The 21,822-nt window shown below is 38.5% G+C and overlaps 1 protein-coding gene across 1 annotated transcript in view; it reads right to left on the bottom strand.

Annotated features, from left to right (window-relative positions):
- NPAS2 (neuronal PAS domain protein 2) overlaps positions 1 to 21,822 on the bottom strand; it is an 86,375-nt gene that overhangs the window by 20,657 nt on the left and 43,896 nt on the right. Inside the window, exons 4-12 of the mRNA XM_070751011.1 lie at positions 19,190 to 19,281; positions 17,484 to 17,573; positions 15,778 to 15,898; positions 15,105 to 15,218; positions 11,342 to 11,460; positions 8,678 to 8,760; positions 6,722 to 6,828; positions 4,240 to 4,387; positions 2,921 to 3,002 (exon numbers count right to left, since the gene is read on the bottom strand). Coding sequence (XP_070607112.1) covers positions 2,921 to 3,002; positions 4,240 to 4,387; positions 6,722 to 6,828; positions 8,678 to 8,760; positions 11,342 to 11,460; positions 15,105 to 15,218; positions 15,778 to 15,898; positions 17,484 to 17,573; positions 19,190 to 19,281 — 956 coding nt within the window. The remainder of the gene's footprint in view (positions 1 to 2,920; positions 3,003 to 4,239; positions 4,388 to 6,721; positions 6,829 to 8,677; positions 8,761 to 11,341; positions 11,461 to 15,104; positions 15,219 to 15,777; positions 15,899 to 17,483; positions 17,574 to 19,189; positions 19,282 to 21,822) is intronic.

Genomic DNA, 21,822 nt, shown 5'->3' with positions numbered 1-21,822 from the left:
TTCATGGCCACCATGACAGCCATGGACCTGACTCAAGTAGTACAGGGTCCGACTCACGAGGGGGGGCACGCACCCGACATGGTATTCCTTTCCGAGCAACTGAGTAATGGTCTGAGACTAAGGGGCTTAGAAGCATTGCCTTTGTCATGGTCAGACCATTTCCTACTACGGCTTGACTTCCTGGCTCCAATCCTTCCCTGCAGGGAGGCGGAACCAATTAAGATGTTCCGCCCCAGACGCCTGATGGACCCAGAGGGCTTTCAGACGGCGCTTGGGGTTATTCCAGAGGCACTCGTCCACAGTTCGGCGGAGTCTCTTGCAGAGGCCTGGAACAAGGCTGCACCGGAGGCTCTTGACCGGATTGCGCCTTTGCGACCTCTCCGTGGCGCTAGACCCCGTAGAGCTCCATGGTTCAACGAGGAGCTCCGGGAGTTGAAACGCCAGAAGAGACGTCTAGAGAAGCGATGGAGGAAGAGTAGGTCTGAATCTGATCGAACACTTGTAAGAGCTTTTATTAAGACTTACAAAGTGGCGCTCAAGGCGGCAAGATGCGCGTACCATGCCGCCTTGATTGCATCAGCGGAATCCCGCCCGGCCGCTCTGTTTAGGGTGACCCGCTCCCTTCTCAACCAGGGGGGAGTTGGGGAGCCCTTGCAGAGCAGTGCCGAGGATTTTAACACATTTTTCGCTGATAAAATTGCCCAGATCCGGGCCGACCTCGACTCCAATTGGAAAACAGAGTTGACTGACAACGAGTCAGTCGAGGTGACTGGGGACGTACTTGTCCACCTGTCTGGGAAGAGTTTGATCTGGTGACACCTGATGAAGTGGACAAGGCCATTGGAGCTGTGAGTTCCGCCACCTGTCTACTGGATCCGTGTCTCTCCTGGTTGGTCTTGGCCAGCAGGGAGGTAACACGGAGCTGGGTCCAGGAGATTACCAACGCTTCCTTGGGGAGGGGAGTTTTTCCAACACTCTATAAAGAAGCGCTCGTGCACCCCCTCCTCAAGAAGCCTTCCCTGGGCCTAGCCGTACTTAACAACTATCGTCCAGTCTCCAACCTTCCCTTTATGGGGAAGGTTGTTGAGAAGGTGGTGGCACTCCAACTCCAACGGTCCTTGGAAGAAGCCGATTATCTAGGTCCCCAGCAGTCGGGTTTCAGGCCCGGTTACAGCACGGAAACTGCTTTGGTCACGTTGATGGATGATCTCTGGCGGGCCCGGGACAGGGGTTTATCCTCTGTCCTGGTGCTTCTTGACCTCTCAGCGGCTTTCGATACCATCGACCATGGTATCCTTCTGCACCGGCTGGAGGGGTTGGGGGTGGGAGGCACTGTTCTCCAGTGGTTCTCCTCCTACCTCTCCGGTCGGTCGCAGTCGGTGTTAGTGGAGGGTCAGAGGTCGACTCCGAGGTCTCTCCCTTGTGGGGTGCCTCAGGGGTCGGTCCTCTCCCCCCTGCTATTTAATATCTACATGAAACCGCTGGGTGAGATCATCCAAGGGCATGGGGTGAGGTATCATCAGTACGCTGATGATACCCAGCTTTACATCTCCACCCCATGTCCAGTCAACGAAGCAGTGGAAGTGATGTGCCGGTGTCTGGAGGCTGTTGGGGCCTGGATGGGTGTCAACAGACTCAAACTCAACCCGGATAAGACAGAGTGGCTGTGGGTTTTGCCTCCCAAGGACAATCCCATCTGTCCGTCCACTACCCTGGGGGGGGAAATCATTGACCCCCTCGGAGAGGGTCCGCAACTTGGGCGTCCTCCTCGATCCACAGCTCACATTAGAGAACCATCTTTCAGCTGTGGTGAGGGGGGCGTTTGCCCAGGTTCGCCTGGTGCACCAGTTGCGGCCCTATCTGGACCGGGACTCATGCTCACAGTCACTCATCACCTCGAGGTTCGACTACTGTAATGCTCTCTACATGGGGCTACCTTTGAAAAGTGTTCGGAAACTTCAGATCGTGCAGAATGCAGCTGCGAGAGTGGTCATGGGCTTACCTAGGTATGCCCATGTTTCACCATCACTCCGCAGTCTGCATTGGCTGCCGATCAATTTCCGGTCACAATTCAAAGTGTTGGTTATGACCTTTAAAGCCCTTCATGGCACTGGACCAGAATACCTCCGAGACCGCCTTCTGCCGCACGAATCCCAGCGACCGATTAGGTCCCACAGAGTGGGCCTTCTCCGGGTCCCGTCAACTAAACAATGTCGGTTGGCGGGCCCCAGGGGAAGAGCCTTCTCTGTGGCGGCCCCAACCCTCTGGAACCAACTCCCCCCAGAGATTAGAACTGCCCCTACTCTTCCTGCCTTCCGTAAACTCCTTAAAACCCACCTTTGTCGTCAGGCATGGGGGAACTGAAACACCTCCCCCGGGCATGTACAAGTTATGTATCGTATGTTTGAGTGTGTGTTTGTTAGCAAAATGGGGTTCTTTTAAATATTTTAAATTATATTTAGATTTGTTACAAATTGTTGTGTTATGTTGTGAGCCGCCCCGAGTCTGCGGAGAGGGGCGGCATACAAATCTAAATAAATAAATAAATAAATAAATAAATAAATAAATAAATAAATAAATAAATAAATAAATAAATAAATAAATAAATAAATAAATAAATAAATAAATAAATAAATAAATAAATAAATAAATAAATAAATAAATAAATAAATAAATAAATAAATAGCATCTTAATCGCTGATTCATCACACCACCAAATATAATACAATATAATTCAAAAACTACCTAATATTTGAGTGTTAAAATCAAAAACATTTGGGCCAAAACATTGGAGAAAAATTTTGTCTGTGCGTGTGTGTGTGAGAGAGTGTGTGTGTACACATACATTCACATTAATCCAGTCCAAATACTTTATAACTGCTAATGAAAAGAATGGAAAAAGGAAGGCATTCTATTATACCTTTAATACCGAAGAGATGATATCTGTAGGTGCATCTTCTAAAATCATATTCTGTTGCTTTTCCACTCGAACATCTGCATAACTGATTGAACATTATAATTTTCCATAGAGAATTATATCCATTCTATCATTTTCAAGCTTAAAAGCATGTAATTAATTATATACGACATGAAACCTAAATGTATTATGTAATTAAAATATAAAGTTTATCTAATTCAAACATGTATAATGGGTTACGTTTAATATCTACAATACGTTTATCCATATATGCAACATAAAACAAGTGTATGGTGATGTAAATACTTAATGTGTGGAGAGAAAAAATGAAAAAAATTGTTAAAAAAGAAAAAATATTGTCTCTAATCATAGCATATACTTTCATAGAACTTCACTTCAGACAAAGAACATACTTTGGAGATCATAACTGGTTCTTTAGATCCATAATTACAAGTTTCATAAACACATATAACTAATACAGTACATAAAATTTGATGACATGGGTTTTTTCTGCCGTCACTAGCCATATTTCTACAGCAGGCTGCTCCAAAATGTATTACTGTATATAAACTACCAAGTTGCTCTACTTTCCAAAAAGTGTACAGTAAGATTTAATTTTGAGATTTTCTTTGGAAGCCAGTTAACATGTAACTATGCTTAGTTCATAATAAACATTAGAATTCCCATTTTTATTCTCTATTTTGAGCCCAGCCAGATTTATTTCCGGTATCACCCCACTTTCAATGCAATCAACAAGGTTATCCTCATCTAGCTATTTTACCTGGACACTGAAAAGACATAATGTGTTACATTCCTAAATAAATAATCATTTCTCTGCCTACTCTCAGAATTTTTTAAAGTATTTCGTAGATACACCACTTTTAACTTTTTCATTTCTATCATTACCATAGAGAAACCAAATATCTCATTATTTAATAAATGTAAAATAAATCATAACTTTAAAGTAACATAAAATATAATAATGAATAACTTATTAAAGTAAATTATTAAGTTTATTTATAATTCCTGAAAACTCAAAGTATTGTTTGCAGTTTTCCATCCCATTTAGAGCAGGGGTGTCAAACTAGTGGGCCACAGGTCAGATGCATTGTGCACAGGCCACGCCCACCACAACTCTGCAAATGGGGAAAATGTCGAAAAATGTCACGTGACTGCAACGTGACGTGGCGAGTTTGATACCAGTGATTTAGAGAGAGAGAGAGGCAGCCTTTATTGTATTTTGAATGGCCCTTAAGATAGATCTTCACACTTTTCTATACAACAAGAGCTTTCCTGATAGCATGTTAATTGATTTATCATACCTCACAACTGTATGAGTGCATACAATGAATTCCGGTTTTGAGTTCCATTGGTGGTAGGTGATATAGTAATGCGTCTGTAGCCAGATCCATTGCTGTCCTTTGGTCAGAAATCGATAGTAGCAAGATTTCCCTTTGCCAAATTGCATTACTATTGGTGGATAGATAGAAAATTTGCAAAAATATTTCAAATATGTCAGTTAAAAATTATTCTGGGAGAGTTTTGAATTCCCTAGCACTCTCAAATTTCTCTAAGAATACAAGAATTACCTTGCTAACAGTGAAATAATGTATAAAATCTTAAAATTTAAAATACATAAATCCATTTGATTACATGAATAACCATGTGTTCTATCCTGGCCTACAATGCTTGAAAACAAAGGAGGAATCTACTCACTGATATTTTCAAATCAGTCTTTTTATATATCAAGTCCCATTTTTACAAGCCAAAGTCATGCATGCATATAATCTTGGCAAGTTTCTCAGAGAGGATAATTAAGATATAACAGTTCCGCGGTGAGGCTGCTGCCAAAGATCAAAGCTACTGGTGCATTCCTTTCAGGAGATAAGAATTCTACAGTTTCACAGACTTACTAATTACAGCTTCCCAGCCTCTCAGCATACAGAGCACTCTTTCTCCAAGGATTTTTAGCAGGAAAGTAACAGGTGACTAGCATAACCTAGCTGAGACCTCAATCATCATCCAACTCCATTGTAAAATGTTGTAACTCCACCCCGAATTATCCATATGCTACCCTTAAATACCTATAGGAAGTGGTCAACAATTCCCTAGAGTCAACCAACTACAGACTACAATACTTCCTTTTTCCATACAAGTATTCATGCCTTTTTCTTAATCTTCTAACATGGGCATCTAGCAAAGGCTCCAGATCTTCCTCTTCTTCCTCTAAGTCAGACTACTTTTATTGGCATATCTGCCACCTCTGGTGATCCTTCAAGTTCATCCAGATCTATTTCTCCCTCACTCTCACTCTCTCCATCAACTGGCAACACCACTGGCCCAGGGTACCAAGATGGGCCTGACTCATCCTCCTCAGAGTCTATCATTACCAGAGTTGCCATGGAAAATATTATATTGATTATCAAGCTGATAGGAACATTTTAAGTATGATATGCTTATGGATTTCTATCTCCAGCATATTACCCTATTGAATAAAAATCCTATATAACTAATACTATAATTTAATTGCATTATAAGTGTGCAAAATGTGCAAACTATTTGTTCAATTGTACTCTTTGAGAATAGCTGGGTTTATATTGATATAATTTATATTATATATTTGTTATTATTGTACTATTATTTCATATTTCCTTCTGCTTTGAGAATATAAGCAAAATTTGATAATCTGGCAGCAGTAAAAGGAAAACTGCTTGCATGCTGATGTCTGTGATTTATTAAATGAGAAGTAATTGGGCCTTTAGTTTCCTTTCTAACAAAGAGAATGAAACATAAATCTAACCTGTCAAACGGAAATGTTTTAAACTGAATTTTGCACAAATAGATAATATAGACCAATTGGCTTAAGTCTGACTTGCAGATTTAGGATTAATGATGTTCATCCACCATTTGTGAAGAGGACCTTGATATCTTGGGGGACGAGTGTCAAGACCTATGCATGAATTGAATTAAAGTGAGGGAGAGGTGTGCCTCACTCTCTCTTCCCGAATTCCATCTTCCTCCAATAGGAGGACAAGAGTCAAGACAGTTGGAGATGGTCTGGCCGCAGTGGTTGACCTGGGTGTCTTTCGTGTCTTGCCATACTCCTAGCGTACTACATCACTTGCAGAAAACGCCTTCATGACCGTTGTTCTAATCTAGTAGATTTCATCCGCTCAGTCCGCCGGAATCTGACTTCACATGCTCGGGATAGACAAGTCCCTATTTCACCTAAGGTTAATGATTCAACGGTTACTCTCAACCTGGTTTGGCCAGTCTGTTGGAGCTGTTGTCCAGGGTATATGCCCAGGGTAGCACCTCTGGTGTGGGAGCATGACGTGTCCTTTTACAGCAGTTAATTTTAGGGCAGCTTTTAGGGCAGCTCACTCACCTTTGGTCCCCACCTGTCCCTTAGCTCAAAGATTAATATTACATGGAATGGATCATGTTCACTTTTCTACATTTGAGGTTTTGCTAATCAGTAATTGCCGAGTGTTATATCTGTACTATTTTATGCTTATTACTTCTGAGATTTAATGAAACAAATGAAGAATAAAGTGTAGCCAAATTTAACTCACATTATCTCAATCAATTGTCTTAAATGCCATAATTATTTTTTCAACAATACTCATTAAATTCCAAATTACAGATATTTAATATCTGCATAATGTTGTAAATGTTATGTAAAGTTTCCTAGAATACAGGTTTACACTGATATCAGCTCACCACCTGGTTTTCATTTTTAATACAACACAGGGCAACAGCTGTCTCCTTGGATTCTCATGCCCACAGGAAAACAATACTCACAGTGTTCATGACATCGTGCCAAGAGCTGTAGGTCATCTATATGATAGTAATCATAGCCAGAGGTTCCCAGCACTTCAAAAGGCAAATATCCTATAATTGGTGGAGCTCTGTATTAAGATAAATAATTTTGTTTGAGTATTGCAAATATGAAGAACAGTATTTGAGTCCTATGGTCCAATAGAGAAAATTCCAAAATACAGAACATTACTGGGTTCTAAATTAGTTCATATACATGCTTGTGTGCATGCACAATGCTTCTGCACATGCACAGAAGCATCCCGGGTAGGTGGGCAAAGCCTCCCGCCACCGCTGCTACTGGTTCACAGAAATGGGCCAAAGCAGGAGCAACCCGCTGATACAGAAACACAACTGACACAAAGGGACAGGTGTGTTACTGCTGTATACCACCAGAAGACAGGAAGCATATACAGTGTTCCCTCGATTTTCGCGGGGGATGCGTTCCGAGACCGCCCGCGAAAGTCGAATTTCCGCGAAGTGGAGATGCGGAAGTAAATACACTATTTTTGACTATGAACAGTATCCCAAGCCTTCCCTTAACACTTTAAACCCCTAAATTACAATTTCCCATTCCCTTAGCAACCATTTAGATTATTACTCACCATGTTTATTTATTAAAGTTTATTTAAAAAAATGTTTTTTAAAGGCAGACAAAAGTTTGGCAATGACATATGACGTCATTGGGTGGGAAAAACTGTGGTACAGGGGGAAAAAACGCGAAGTATTTTTTAATTAATATTTTTGAAAAACCGTGGTATAGACGTTTCGCGAAGTTCGAACCGGCGAAAATCGAGGGAACACTGTATACAAATTCCTTGCAAAAATCTTACCAAACTATTTTAAAGTATTAGAATAAGGAAACAAAGTAGAGGAGTTAAAAGCAAAATCAGTGGAAAAAAGTTAACTAATTTATGACTGGCAGCAAAACAAGCTACAAGACTGGTTTCAAACGAAAACTAAATTCCAGGTTGAATTTTAAAAAGAAAAATATAATGATAAGGAAAAAATAATGTCAATAGTTTTAGGCAATACTACTGCAATAGATTGGGGAAAGTACTGATAGAATCTGATAGCCATGACTTAAAGTCTTTTAAATGAAGATCCTTTTTAATTAAGGATAAAGGAAGAATATTATATCCTAACTATATGTATAATTTGATATCACAAATTGAAAGACAAGGAAACGTGGTAGGGTTTTTTTGGCTATGGTTGTTGATTTAATAACTGAACATTAAGAGTGCAGATAACAATCTCATATACAATTTTTAGACTACCATATTCTAAAAGACAGACATAACTAATTAGAAACAGAATACATATAAATTAATGCTTCCATTATCAAGACTATGCAGTAGTTATCTACCTGGGTCAAAACTAAAAGCTGTAATTAATGAAAATTAAAGTGGGAGCTAATTTTTTTAATAATCTGCCTTCCTCTGGCAAATCTTTTGCATCATTTTCTACTACTCAGTTGGCAACCTTATAAATGTTCAAAATAAACAAAAGAATACAATTTTGGAGGTTGCCCAATTCTGAAGAACAGGTTTTGAAAGAAAGGTTATTTATATGAGTAAGGTTAAGTGGCATATACTTCTAATTACATTACCTTGGAAAATTAGATTCAATGTGATTTTTTTGTTTATTTAAGAAAATACATCTTTATGAATATAATATATTGTTTTAAAATTTTTCTTGATTCTAGTTTCTGCATGAACTTTTGGAATACAGTATGTATCTATATTCTGCATATTGTCTGACTAAAAGTTCAATGTAACTGCATTGGTTTTATTTTCTTACAATATACAGTATATACCACTTTATATCAACACATACAAATAGCTTGTTCAATATGCATTGTGTACTTCAAAAATTATAAAAATTAATTAATGTTAACTAACAAATGTTTGATTTAGGGGAGGAGGCACTGTTAATACTAACCTGTGATCCAGAAATAAAAATTTCCATTCCAAACTGTGTCTTGAAGTGAATTCTTCTAAAGATTCTTCAACTATGCACATTTCCTACATTACAATGAAATTCTGTTAAGTAGCATTCCACCCCATTCCATCCATTCATTAAAGCACAGGAAAGAATGAAAATAAAAGTCTAAAAAAAACAACTACGGGACCACCTTCTGCCGCACGAATCCCAGCAACCAGTTAGGTCCCACAGAGTTGGCCTTCTCCGGGTCCCGTCGACTAAACAATGTTGTTTGGCAGGACCCAGGGGAAGAGCCTTCTCTGTGGCAGCCCCGACCCTGTGGAACCAGCTCCCCCCAGAGATCAGAATTGCCCCCATCCTCCTTGCCTTTCGTAAGCTCCTTAAAACCCACTTATGTCGTCAGGCATGGGGGAATTGAGATATTTCTTCGCCCCAGGCCTATACAATTTATGCATGGTATATTTGTGTGTATGTTTGATTTTTAATAAGTGTTTTTAGTTATTTTAAATATTAGATTGGTTATATGTTGTTTTATTATTGTTGTTAGCCGCCCTGAGTCTACAGAGAGGGGCGGCATACAAATCTAATAAATAAATGAATAAATAGATAGACAGACAGACAGACAGACAGACAGACAGACAAACAAATAAATACCTGTGTATATATAGTTTAAAAATTCTAGTTACTCTGTCTGGTTTATTGGTTTTAATTGATGAAAAATGTGTTTATTTGTAGAGATTATATGATGCTTTATGATTTTTCAAAAGAAGACAAATGTAATTATTGACATAATGTCAATATTATATGTTAGATATTGCTGGGAATAAAGAGCAAGAGCAAGAAAAGAAGATCAAATCCCTTTGTAAGGTATTCTAGGTTTGCATTTGGACCAGATTACCTCCGGAACCGCACGAGTCCCAGCGACCGATAAGGTCCCACAGAGTTGGCCTTCTCCGGGTCCCGTTGACTAAACAATGTCGTTTGGCGGGCCCCAGGGGAAGAGCCTTCTCTGTGGCGGCCCCGGCCCTCTGGAACCAACTCCCCCCCGAGATTAGAACTGCCCCCACCCTCCCTATCTTTCGTAAACTACTCAAGACTCATTTATACCGCCAGGCATGGGGGAGTTGAGATAGCTCTTCCCCCTAGGCCATTACAAGTTATGCATGGTGTTTGTGTGTATGTTTGGTTTTATAATAGGGATTTTGAGTTGTTTTTATTATTGGATTGTACATGTTGTGTTTATTATTGTTGTTAGCCGCCCCGAGTCTGCAGAGAGGGGCAGCATACAAATCCAATAAATTATTATTATTATTATTATTATTATTATTATTATTATTATTATTATTATTATTATGTTTACATCCTGCCAGATATGTTTAACTTAAGCACTTACCCCCTCACAACCTAGCAGACACTGTAGAAGATAAATACTGACACAATCCCTTCTCTTTTATGGTATACAACTTAACTCAGTTAAAATTAAAACGGTTGACTGAATGTATGAAAAATGTCTTACTATACATTATGACCAGAATTGAAATTCACATAATTTCCTCACCAGTTCGCCTAGCACCAAAAATGTGAGTGTGAGGAAACTCACACTCACTTCAGTTGCTTGCACGCCTTTCAGGCATGCACACAGTCTTCTTTGCGTTCTCCTTGCTTGCGTTCATGGCCTGCGCGCATGCACACAGCTTGTAAACATGACTGAATAGAACAGCATAGAGACAAGTTGCTACTAGCCGCCCCGAGTCTACGGAGAGGGGCGGCATACAAATCCAATTAATAATAATAATAATAATAATAATAATAATAATAATAACAATAATAATAATGATGATGATAATAATAATACTATTGGTTCACCTGAACCAGTCTGAACTGGCTGAATACCACCGAGTAAAGATCATTCTCCAACAGAAGTCTTATTCCTTAATAATTAGATCCTGTGTTTTGGCATAATTAATGTATTGCATTAAAAAAAACTTTTAAAAGTTTTCTTTTCAGACTTAATCATAATCAGAATTATTTTCTGGTTTTGCCTGTACATGCAAAAAATATTGGACAAAAGACCTAATTAATTGCAGTAACATATGTAAGAGAAAATTGATCTCCAAGAGAAAAATCTGAACAATTATTATTATTATTATTATTATTATTATTATTATTATTATTATTATTATTATTATTATTAATTAGATTTGTATGTCGCCCCTCTCCGTAGACTTGGAGCAGCTCACAACAGCAATAACACAATTCATGACAAATCTAATAATTTAAAAACATTTTTTTAAAAAAATATTCACAATTTGATTGGAAATAGTATCTGCAGGTAATAACTTGATTTATTTTTAACACTTTCCATATTTGTACTTATTTCCATTCAGGAGCATATATATCAGCCTTCTTTGGTTTGGTTTTCTGTAGGGAGGCTGGTACTACAAAAACTATTACAGAATTCCTAGCTAGTAACATTAAAAATAACTTTCAAAATTTTGCTGCATCTTTCAGGCTGCTTTAATGAAAGAAAGAAGTGCTGAGCTAATTCTCTCATTAGAAATTATCAGGAGTATTTCTTCTCAATCATTTCCAAGGCATGCACCATCCTAGATATCAGCAGGACCACTGTTATTGGAAAGATTCTAAGACAGACAAACTTGCCTTTAAAAACTGAGGGGTGGCCAGCCGGACAGTAGCAACAAAGCAGATTTGTTTTCCTTGTGGGGTTCTGTAACCCCTAGGAACAGCGTCTTCAGAGCTGTGACAGTCAGTTAGAGGCACTAGATAAGAAAATTAGAAGACAAAAAGTTATGTCTTTCTGGCAAATTTGCTTTAGTTAGCTCTTTTATACACATGAAATGTACTAATATGGAACATCCCACATCATTATATCTGAATGTACTTTTCTGGCTGCATGTACGTACATACAAATATGTGTAAGAAATCTAGGCCATGTGGTAATACAGTGATCCCCCGATCATTGCGGGGGTTCCGTTCCAGGACCCCCCGCAACGAGCGGGTTTTCGCGAAGTAGCGCTGCGGAAGTAAAAACACCATCTGCGCATGCGCAGATGGTGTTTTTACTTCCCAGCAGCGAGGAGGCGAAGATTGGGGTTTCCCCGCCGCCCACGCAAACTCCTCGCTGCTGCCGCGCCCGCCGCTCGCCCGCCCTGAAAGGGAAAGCCCCCCCAGGCCGGCTTCGATCCCCCAGGCCGGCTCCGATCGTTTTAAAACAGGCGCGCCGCTTCTCCGCTGACTCCTGGCGAACTTCCCCGCTTTAGGAGTCAGCGGAGAAGCGGCGCACCTGTTTTAAAACGATCGGAGCCGGCCTGGGAGGGCTTTCCAGCAACCCCCGAGCCCCCAACCTGGGCTCGGGGGTTGCTGGAAAGCCCTCCCAGGCCGGCTCCGATCGTTTTAAAACAGGCGCGCCGCTTCTCCGCTGACTCCTGGCGAACTTCCCCGCTTTAGGAGTCAGTGGAGAAGCGGCGCGCCTGTTTTAAAACGATCGGAGCCGGCCTGGGAGGGCTTTCCAGCAACCCCCGAGCCCGGGTTGGGGGCTCGGGGGTTGCTGGAAAGCCCTCCCAGGCCGTCTCCGATCGTTTTAAAACAGGCGCGCCGCTTCTCCGCTGACTCCTGGCGAACTTCCCGGGCGAAGGGCGAAGGGCGGGCGAGCGGCGAACGGCGGGTGGCCGGGCGAACGGCAGGCGAGCGGGTGCTGGGGGGGCTTCGCCCTCCCGCCAGCAAGAGGGGGAAGACCCAGGGAAGCCGCCCAGCAGCTGATCTGCCCGGCGCCATCTATGCATGCGTGCCCATAGAAAAAAGGGCACGCATGCGCAGATGGTGTTTTGACTTCCGGGTTGAAAAATCGCAAATTAGCCTGTTCGCAATGGTCGGGGACGCAATAACCGGGGGATCACTGTATAGTAAATTCCACATGTCTTCTAACGTGGACAGGAAAGGTGAGATTCAGATATGAAAATGTCAACCGAATCAGAATAGTACTGCTGCACTAGAGTGCCTTCCACGAGGTCCCACTCGTCATCTTCAGGCTGGTGTTTCTGTCCTTGTTCTAGGGTGAACAAGGACAGAAACACCAGCCTGAAGATGACAAGTAGGACCTCGTCGAAACGTCGCCAGAAATTTCTAAATCCTACACGGGAAGAAACCCGAATATACCAAGACCGTCATACCTGTACCTGTGATACATTGGAAAGGGGCTAATTTGCTATTCCAACAACACTATGAGATGGCCCTGTTTGGATCATTTCTAAACTCCCTGTTTTATCTTGGGGGCTTGATTGGGAAATTTGTTTGTTTGTTTGTTCGTTCATTCATTCATTCATTCATTCATTCGACTTCTATGCCACCCACTCCCAAAGGACTCAGAAATGCTTACCACAACAATATAAATACAATATAAATAAATATAAAATGATAGAAGTTGAACGTTTCATTTATTTCATATGTAATCCACAAAGTTCAGCTTTCACCAACTTACCAATGATAAATTATTCTTTCAACTTTTTCTTTCAACACATTTTAAATTTTGAGGACTAACTGGAATGTTTCAGGAGATATGTGTCTCAAAAATGCCCATGTCTTCCCTTTTAATATATTCTCTAGGAAGGACACATTTATAGACATCTATCATGATGAGTAATTAACCATAAACTAAACTAGTCATAAAGGAAATTTATTTTCTCATACTTTGAAATGTTCAAGGGCAGCTTTTAAAATGAGCAAGTCTTTTCTCTTACCAATTTAAAATTAGTAAGCCAATATTTTACCAATTAACGCTAATACAACATAATTAGAGACAGATCACATTTTTTTGTGTAAATAATAAATGAAGATGTCAATAAATAAACTGGAGGAAAAACTAATAAATTATCCTTCTGGTGCTAACTACGTTGATAAATCTAATATCTTAAAAATAAAATGTATCTCAAGCTGAACTTGACTTCTGATATTCAGTGTTCTGACATGTTCATCTTGCTTTCTCAGGAACAGTAGAGAACTGTTTGCCTTATTCTGGGATGCTTCTTTAACTTCTCAATCTTGCCGACAGCCCTTATATTAATGATTTCCATTTCTAGTATTGACCAGTTCTAGTACTGATCTATCCAACTTGGCTATTTTAAATCTGGTAGGTGCTGCCACACCTTTGGTGCATTGTAATAAGTAAATGAATGCAAGATAAACAATAATTAATTGTTGACCTCTCCCGATTCCTAAGAGGTCAGTAAAGGGACTGCATAAGTGCACCAGAGTGCCTTCCGTCCCCATCCTACTGTTTCTTTGTTCCTAGTATCATGTATATAAATATACCACCAATAAGTACTTGACAAAACAAACAAACAAACAAACAAATAAAGTAAATTAGGTGAAGGCAATTTAACAAGAAGTATTATATCTGTGGCCTTCTTACTTTGGGTTTTTCAGCTACTGTATGTTTATTGGGCTACTCCTACCCTCCTACCCTCAAAACGTCGCTACAGAGCACTGCACACAAAGACAACTAGACACAAGAACAGTTTTTTCCCGAACGCCATCACTCTACTAAACAAATAATTCCCTCAACACTGTCAGACTTTCTACTAAATCTGCACTTCTATTCTACTAGTTTTTCTCATCATTCCTATCACCCATTTCCTCCCATGTTGACTGTATGACTGTAACTTGTTGCATATATCCTAAGATTTTCATTAATATTGCTTCTTTATTGCTTATTTGACCCCTATGACAATCATTAAGTGTTGTACCACATGATTCTTGACAAATGTATATTTTATTTTATGTACGTTGAGAGAATTTGCACCAAGATTCAAAAAACTGAACACAACAAAAGTGCTCCCCAAACAAGGTGAATTAATGTGTTATTCTGAGAAATTGCTCATTTTTCCCACATTTAAAATATTATGGCTAAAAGAATGTTATATGTCTGAAGCAGATAAAAGAAAGATGTCCTTGAGGAATGAGACATGGACAGCATGTAGAAAATACTGTTTGCTGAAAGATCATGTGCCCAATGGACTATCTCTTTTGATCATCAGGGTGAATTCCAGTCATAACCATAGGCATTTTGAATTAATTCCTATAAAGCTCAATATTTTTTGCTTCCTTAGCAAAATGTAGATATTTCAGTCTGAATTATGAAATTCTAATTGCATTTTAGAAAATATTCTTAGTTGTGCCAATAATGTTAATGCTGAACTCCAAAACATTTTTAATCCAAGCATTGAATGTCAGCAACTCAGTAATATCGTAGTCATGAACAATCTATAAAGTCATTAATATCTATAAAGTCATCTTTATAAATATCTTTAAATATTTTTAAACATTTTAAAATAGTTTCTTTTTAGAATTATATTTCACCATGTAAATGCGGTCATAATTTCTTCCTATAGAACTGAAAAGTTCTTACCATGATTGTATGATAGAAAGTTTCCTACAAATTTTATGTATTCATATGTTGGAAAATCCTTTTGATTCAGATTTCCTCGCAGAAGATGGCAGTAAAATTCTAAATCCTCATTACCTGAAATTTTTTTTAAAAGCTACAAGGCATTAGTAAAATAATCATTATACAGTTTCTTATGAGTTATATAATTACCGTACACAAAAGAAAAAACCCCAATGAATTCAGTGATGCACAAGATTCATATCTCAAAATTTTGATGAAGTTCTGCATAAATCTAGGTTCAGATCTATAAATAGATATTTCTCATGCACACTTAAATCTATGATTATGATCTACACTTTCCCCATTATTCAGTACTGTTTTATGAAATAAATCACATACTTAGAGATATTCAACATATAGTCATAAAATATTTTATGAACATGTCTAATTTCTGATGACTATACAAATTTTTCTTCACTAAGATTAGAATTATGATAGCTGAAATCAATTCCATTTTAAGTTATAATAATTGTGTTAACTTGTACGGGCGAATATTGCCTACATGTCTCTTTAATTTGAAAATTAAAAGTGATACTTTTAAACTCTTTCTTTATTGTCTTATTTCATTTTGCATTGATCACAATATTTTAAGCCAACTTAAAAAATTATTTACAAACTTTTTGTAATCACTCACATTTTAGATAATCCGATGAAACAGTATCCATTAGAAGCATATGAGAGGATAATATTTTATAAATATCAGAATGTTCTTGTTCAGGGAGGAATTTTAACAAATTTTGATCCATGACTTCAGACTGTAAAATGACAAAACTATATTAAAACAAAGATAGGAAACAGGCATACCCATTATTTGCTATCATTTTTAGAGTATTACAATTTTTAATATTTTATATCAAATCTGCTAGTTTAGGATAAAATCTATTATTTTATCCTATACTAGCTGTAGTCGCCCATCCCTTCCTGTGGCTCAGTCTGGTTTGTCTGGTTTGCTGACTGTTGAACATGCGACATATAATTGTCCATGAGAGAAGCAATCAGTGTGTAGATCTAAACGGCAAGCACATATTCAAATGCAATGTTGTATCAAAAGTTGAAAACAATCGGTGAAGAAGGTCCTGTTTTAAGCACTTGTATGTTTCTACCTGTCACAGATGTGACATCTATATAATATAGGTATATAAAAACATGTGCGTATTCAAATGCAATGTTGTGTCAAAATTTCAAAGCAATTGGTGAAGAACTTTTGGAGATTTAAGATTTTGAACAAACAAACATTTACATTTTTATTTATTTATATTGATATAGGCAGTAATCAAACAAAGGACAATTTGATTTCATGATCAAGGTGTTTGTCTCCCTAAATTTCAGAAATGATGCAGCTTTTCTGAATCTGGTTAATATTGACAACAGACGTCCAAGTCCTTTTCTTATTCTTGAATGAACAGTAAGAACATTTGCTTGTATCCAATCTTCTCACATCTCACCTGTGCTCCATAAATCCTTAATAACTTCAGAAAGTTCCTTTATCACTCTGGATTATAATTCATCTGTGCCTGGAAACTTGAAGTAGCATCTCCTTACTTATTCTGGGCTGTAAGTTCCTTCTTACTTTTACTTTTCCTGTATAGAAAAGTAATGGGAGAAGGCACAGCCAAAAGGGAGATAATTGATATATCTTATTTAACACATTGGCACACCAAGTCTTCCTTTGTTTTTCACGGCATGGAATCAAAGTCAAAGAAGTCTGTTTTTGTTAAGTTGCCTCAAGATTTTTCTGTCATTTGGGACTTTAACTTTCCTGAGACAAGTCTAACAAGTCTGGGCAATTCTACTGTATTTATTCTTGCCTTATTTTTCATTTTATATTCCACTAAATCTTATATCTGTGTAATCATATTTCTGGTTTCTCATCCACTTGGAATAGTCTGTGCCGTTAGTAATTTAATTGTCAGAATTACTGATCTCAGCTTCTCTCCTTCATCACATTTTTTTGCTTCTAGTATAGAATATTTAGTTTTTCCAAATCCTTGCATACACCCTCAGCTGTCACACAACTTTCTAACAACAGTTCCATAATGTTGCCTCTTTTCAAGGGCTTCCAAATTAGGATTGCAAAATTCTACATAGTCACGAGGGGACAGCAAAGAGATTTAATCAGAATTATGGCATTCTGATACATGAAGCTACATGAATCATGACACCGCACACACATAAAGGGCAAATTCCTGTCCAATATTTCATCTGCTAGTTTTTCTTAAATTGGTCAAAAAATAATATTTAATGATAGCACTTAACAGTATTTATGACTTTTCAAGAGTCTTTTGAGAGTGTTAATGCAGGTTAAGTTAAATACAGAATGAATGTATTTGAACCACTCACTGGCAAGTGTCCAAGAAGAGGTGTGATGCTATCAGAAACATACACGATGCTTCCATCAGTGGTGACTGCTATAACAAACCCATCCAGTGCCTATAGGGAAAAAAGTATGGTAATTCTCTAAGAAAAATGATGGTAAAATGATGGTAGAGGTAGTAAAAAGAGGTAGTAAAATGATGTTTGTATGGGCATTGAGAAATGCAAACAATGTTACAGTAGACTCTGAATATGGTATAGAAATCAGACATGTAGATTTTAAAGACTATGAAGAAAAAGAGATTTTGGTCAGATTTTATGAAATGATCAAAAATACATGCAAACTATATGTGCCTGTATACAATTTACTTCCAAACCTGGATTATAAACTGCCTACTCCTTCAAGCTAAAATGTGAGTGCTTTGGAGCATATATTTATTCCTACTTGCCCCAAAAGGTCTATATAACACATAGATATCCTATAAATAGTCAATGTGGTGATGTACAATTGTGCATTATGACTACATTGTGACAGAAAATTCCTTCCTAATTGCTATCATAATCAGAGGACTACATGTACTGTATTTTTGGAGTATAAGGCGCATCTTTCCCTCCCCAAAAGAGGGTGGAAATGTCGGTGCCTCTTATACACGAATGCAGCCATTTTTGTTGTCCTGAAGCCCCGCACTCACATCACATTTTTGGAGAGAGGGTCTGGGAAGCCTGCAGAGAGCTCCTGGCTGCTGGGAAATGGCAAAAATGGCTCAATTTTTGCGAAAAACATGCCAAATGTTTTGCCCGTTTTTTCACCAAAATGAGATGACAAAAGGGTCTGGGAAGCTCTCAGAGAACTACTGGAGACTGGGGGAAAGCAAAAATGCCTGTTTTTGTGAAAAAATGGGCAAAAACCACCCCATTTTTCACAAAAACAGAGGCATTTTTACTATCCCCTACACCCAGGAGCTTCTTGCAGGCTTCCCAGACCCATTGCCCACCCAATTTTTGCAAAAAAATGGATGAAATTTGCTTTCTAATTACCCCATCTAGCATGACTGGAGAAGGAATTCTGGGAGTTGAAGTCCACTAGTCTTAAAGCTTGTTTGAAGAGCCCTGGGTTAGGGATTAAGGGTGCAAGGGTATTCAAACTTGGCAAGTTTTAGACTTGTGAACTTCAATTTCCCATTCCTCAGCTAGCATGACTGGAAGAAATTTTGAAAGTTGAAGTCCACTAGTCTTAAACCTGTGAAGTTTGAAGTTTGTAAAAAGTGTACATGGTTATAAAAATTATTCAGCTACCCTGGCATTTTATTAAATAATATATTACTACACCATTTTGTTCAGAATACTTTTTCTCTTGTTTTCCACCTCTGAAATCCAGGTGTGTCTTATACTCAGGTGCATTTTATACTTCAAAAAATATGATAGTTTATATTTTGTTTTATCTTCTTGTCAATTATTTTATATAATTACTTAACATGCATAGATAAAGGCTTTCTAGTCATTTTTCTTTTACAGAGATCCATTAATAATTATAGTTACAGATTGAAATACCCATCTTACAGAATACCATCAGATTTCTTCAATTAAATATTCCCAAACTGAAAATATTCCAGACATGCTGATCAATTCACAAGCCACCACTGATAACTCTGTTGAACTCAACATATCTGTAGAGGAAAACTTCTTTAGAAAACCATTCATATTCAAAGTTTTGTAAAAATTGCAATTTTCACCTCCAACATCAGTTGAGTGAATTCTTCATTGCTGAGAAAAGAGGGCTTCCATTCCTGATGAATATCACAAAGTTCTGTCTGCACTGAAAATTCTAAACAAATTAAAACATCTTATTATAAATCTACTAAGAATTAAGTCACAGCTACTATAAGATTTTTTAAACAAGTTTATCTTGACTTCTATAAGAGATCTACAAAGATAAGGATTTTGAGTTCAATTGCAGAATGATTAATTTGCAGAATGTATCTTCTCTTTAAAGTGGCCCTTGGTTTCCAGAATATACAATTTTAATTTTTAACATACAAAGTCTCCTTATTTCTTAACTTGCCATTAAAGGAGGAAATCACACAGAGTAATCTTTATTCTCTTTCATCATCCTTTCAAACCTGACGTTTGTTATACAGTGTTCCCTTGATTTTCGCGGGAGATGCATTCCGAGACCGCCTGCGAAAGTCAAGTTTCCGCAAAGTAGAGATGCGGAAGTAAATACACTATTTTTGGCTATGAACAGTATTCCAAGCCTTCCCTTAGCACTTTAAACTCCTAAATTTACAATTTCCCATTCCCTTAGCAACCATTTAGATTATTACTCACCATGTTTATTTATTAAAGTTTATTTTAAAAAATGTTTTTTAAAGGCAGATGAAAGTTTGGCAATGACATATGACATCATCGGGAGGAAAAAACCATGGTATAGGGGGGGGAAACCGTAAACTATTTTTTAATTAATATTTTTTAAAAACCGTGGTATAGACGTTCCGCGAAGTTCGAACCAGTGAAAATCGAGGGAACACTGTAGTGGCAAAAACTTTCTTAAATTAATACCTGCCACACATGAGGTAATATTCTAGGATAGTGATGGCTAATCTTTTCCGAATCAGGTGCCCAAAGCGGACCTGTCCAAATGCGTGTGTGCATGCCCGAACCCCCAAAATGTAATGTGCAAATGGCCCCCATGTATGCTGTCCGCTCTGTGTATGCACACATACCCCCCCACATATGCATGTGAACTCCCACATGCCGCCTCCCCATGCACGTGCTGCACCCCGCATGAACCTCGCTCCCCGTGCATTTGTGAAAAGCCCCCCACATGTGCCCTATCCCCGGGCATGCAGAGCAGAGACCTGGAGCTCAACCGGGGAGATAGCTCGTGTGCCCATAGAGAGTGTGCTGCAAGCCATCTTTGGTGTGCGTGCCATGGGTTGCCATCATGGTTCTAGGACATTGGTTTGCATTTTGATTATTTGATCTTTATCAAGTTATAATTGTTGTGTACTGTATATGTTTATGCACAATAACATATAACATAGATAAGTACACATATTTTGAAAGACACATGGAAAAGAACTATATCTTCCAAAGAATTATTTCTTTCTATCTATCTATCTATCTATCTATCTATCTATCTATCTATCTATCTATCCATCCATCCATCCAACCAACTAACTACAGCTGTATCTTTCCAAAGAAAGTCAATACTTCCACTTACATATTATCGTATTTGTTTTTAAAAACACATTGTTTCCTATCATTTGTGAAGGATCCCTGGAATGTAATTATTGTAAATGTGAAACAAATATAATTAAGAATTCATATTTTGGTTTTATATCAAAACCATATATTTCCAAGATAACTACACATAGCGTGTTTTGCACCCATCGGATTCCTTGCATATACAGTGGTACCTCGAGATACGAGTTTAATTCGTTCCGGACCTGGGCTCTTAAGTCGAGCAGCTCTTATCTCGAACGACTTTTCCCCATAGGAATTAATGTAAATAATTTTAATTGGTTCCAGCCCTCAAAAAACTCACAAAGTTAGTCTAAATTATGCAGAAAGACATGTTTTTAATGAAGAAATGTACATGTACATATAAATGAATAATGAAGTTTCTTTCACTTAACTTGTAAACTTTCTTAAACTTTTAAATTTACATATGTTCAACTTCTCTGCCACCCAATCCTGTAGGACAGAGGTCCCCAACCCTTTTTGCACCAGGGACCGGCTTTAAGCGGTCAAGAGAGGAATGGGTGAATGAATGGACGGAGGGTGGGAAGGAAGGAAGGAAAGAGGGAAGGGACAGGAACAGAGGAAGGAAGCAAGGAAACTTATGAAAGGGGAGAGTAAGAGAGGAATGAGTGAAGGGAGGGAGGGAGGGAAGAAGGTGGGAAGGAGAAAGAAAAGAAGAAATAGAGGAAGGGAAGGTAAAAGAGAGAAAGAAAAAGAGCAAGAAAGAAAGTGCAAGCACCCCCCCGAGCCCCCCAGGCCGGCTGCAACCTTTTAAAACACGCGCGCCGCTTCGCAGCTGTCTCCTGAAGCCGAACGCGGAAGTTAACGTTTGGCTTCAGGAGACAGCTCCTTGGCGCTTGTATCTCGAATTTGGGCTTGTAAGTAGAACAAAAATATCTCTCCCCTCCCAGCTCTTATCTCGAGTTGCTCTTAAGTAGAGCAGCTCTTATGTCGGGGTTCCACTGTACTGATATTTTCATTAATTAAGTGTAATTAGTTCAATTAACTGGGAAATTACTTTTTTTAATATACATCCATATTGTGTGTGGACAGTGTTGGTTCTGGGCATCATTCATAGTAATCCAAATTACAATAAAAATCTTAGTAATCTTTATCACATTTG

The sequence above is a fragment of the Erythrolamprus reginae genome, chromosome 4, assembly GCF_031021105.1.
Source record: "Erythrolamprus reginae isolate rEryReg1 chromosome 4, rEryReg1.hap1, whole genome shotgun sequence".
Lineage (NCBI taxonomy): Eukaryota > Metazoa > Chordata > Lepidosauria > Squamata > Dipsadidae > Erythrolamprus > Erythrolamprus reginae.
The sequence above is the reverse complement of the archived record's forward strand: the minus strand, read 5'-3'. Positions and strand labels throughout refer to the sequence as shown.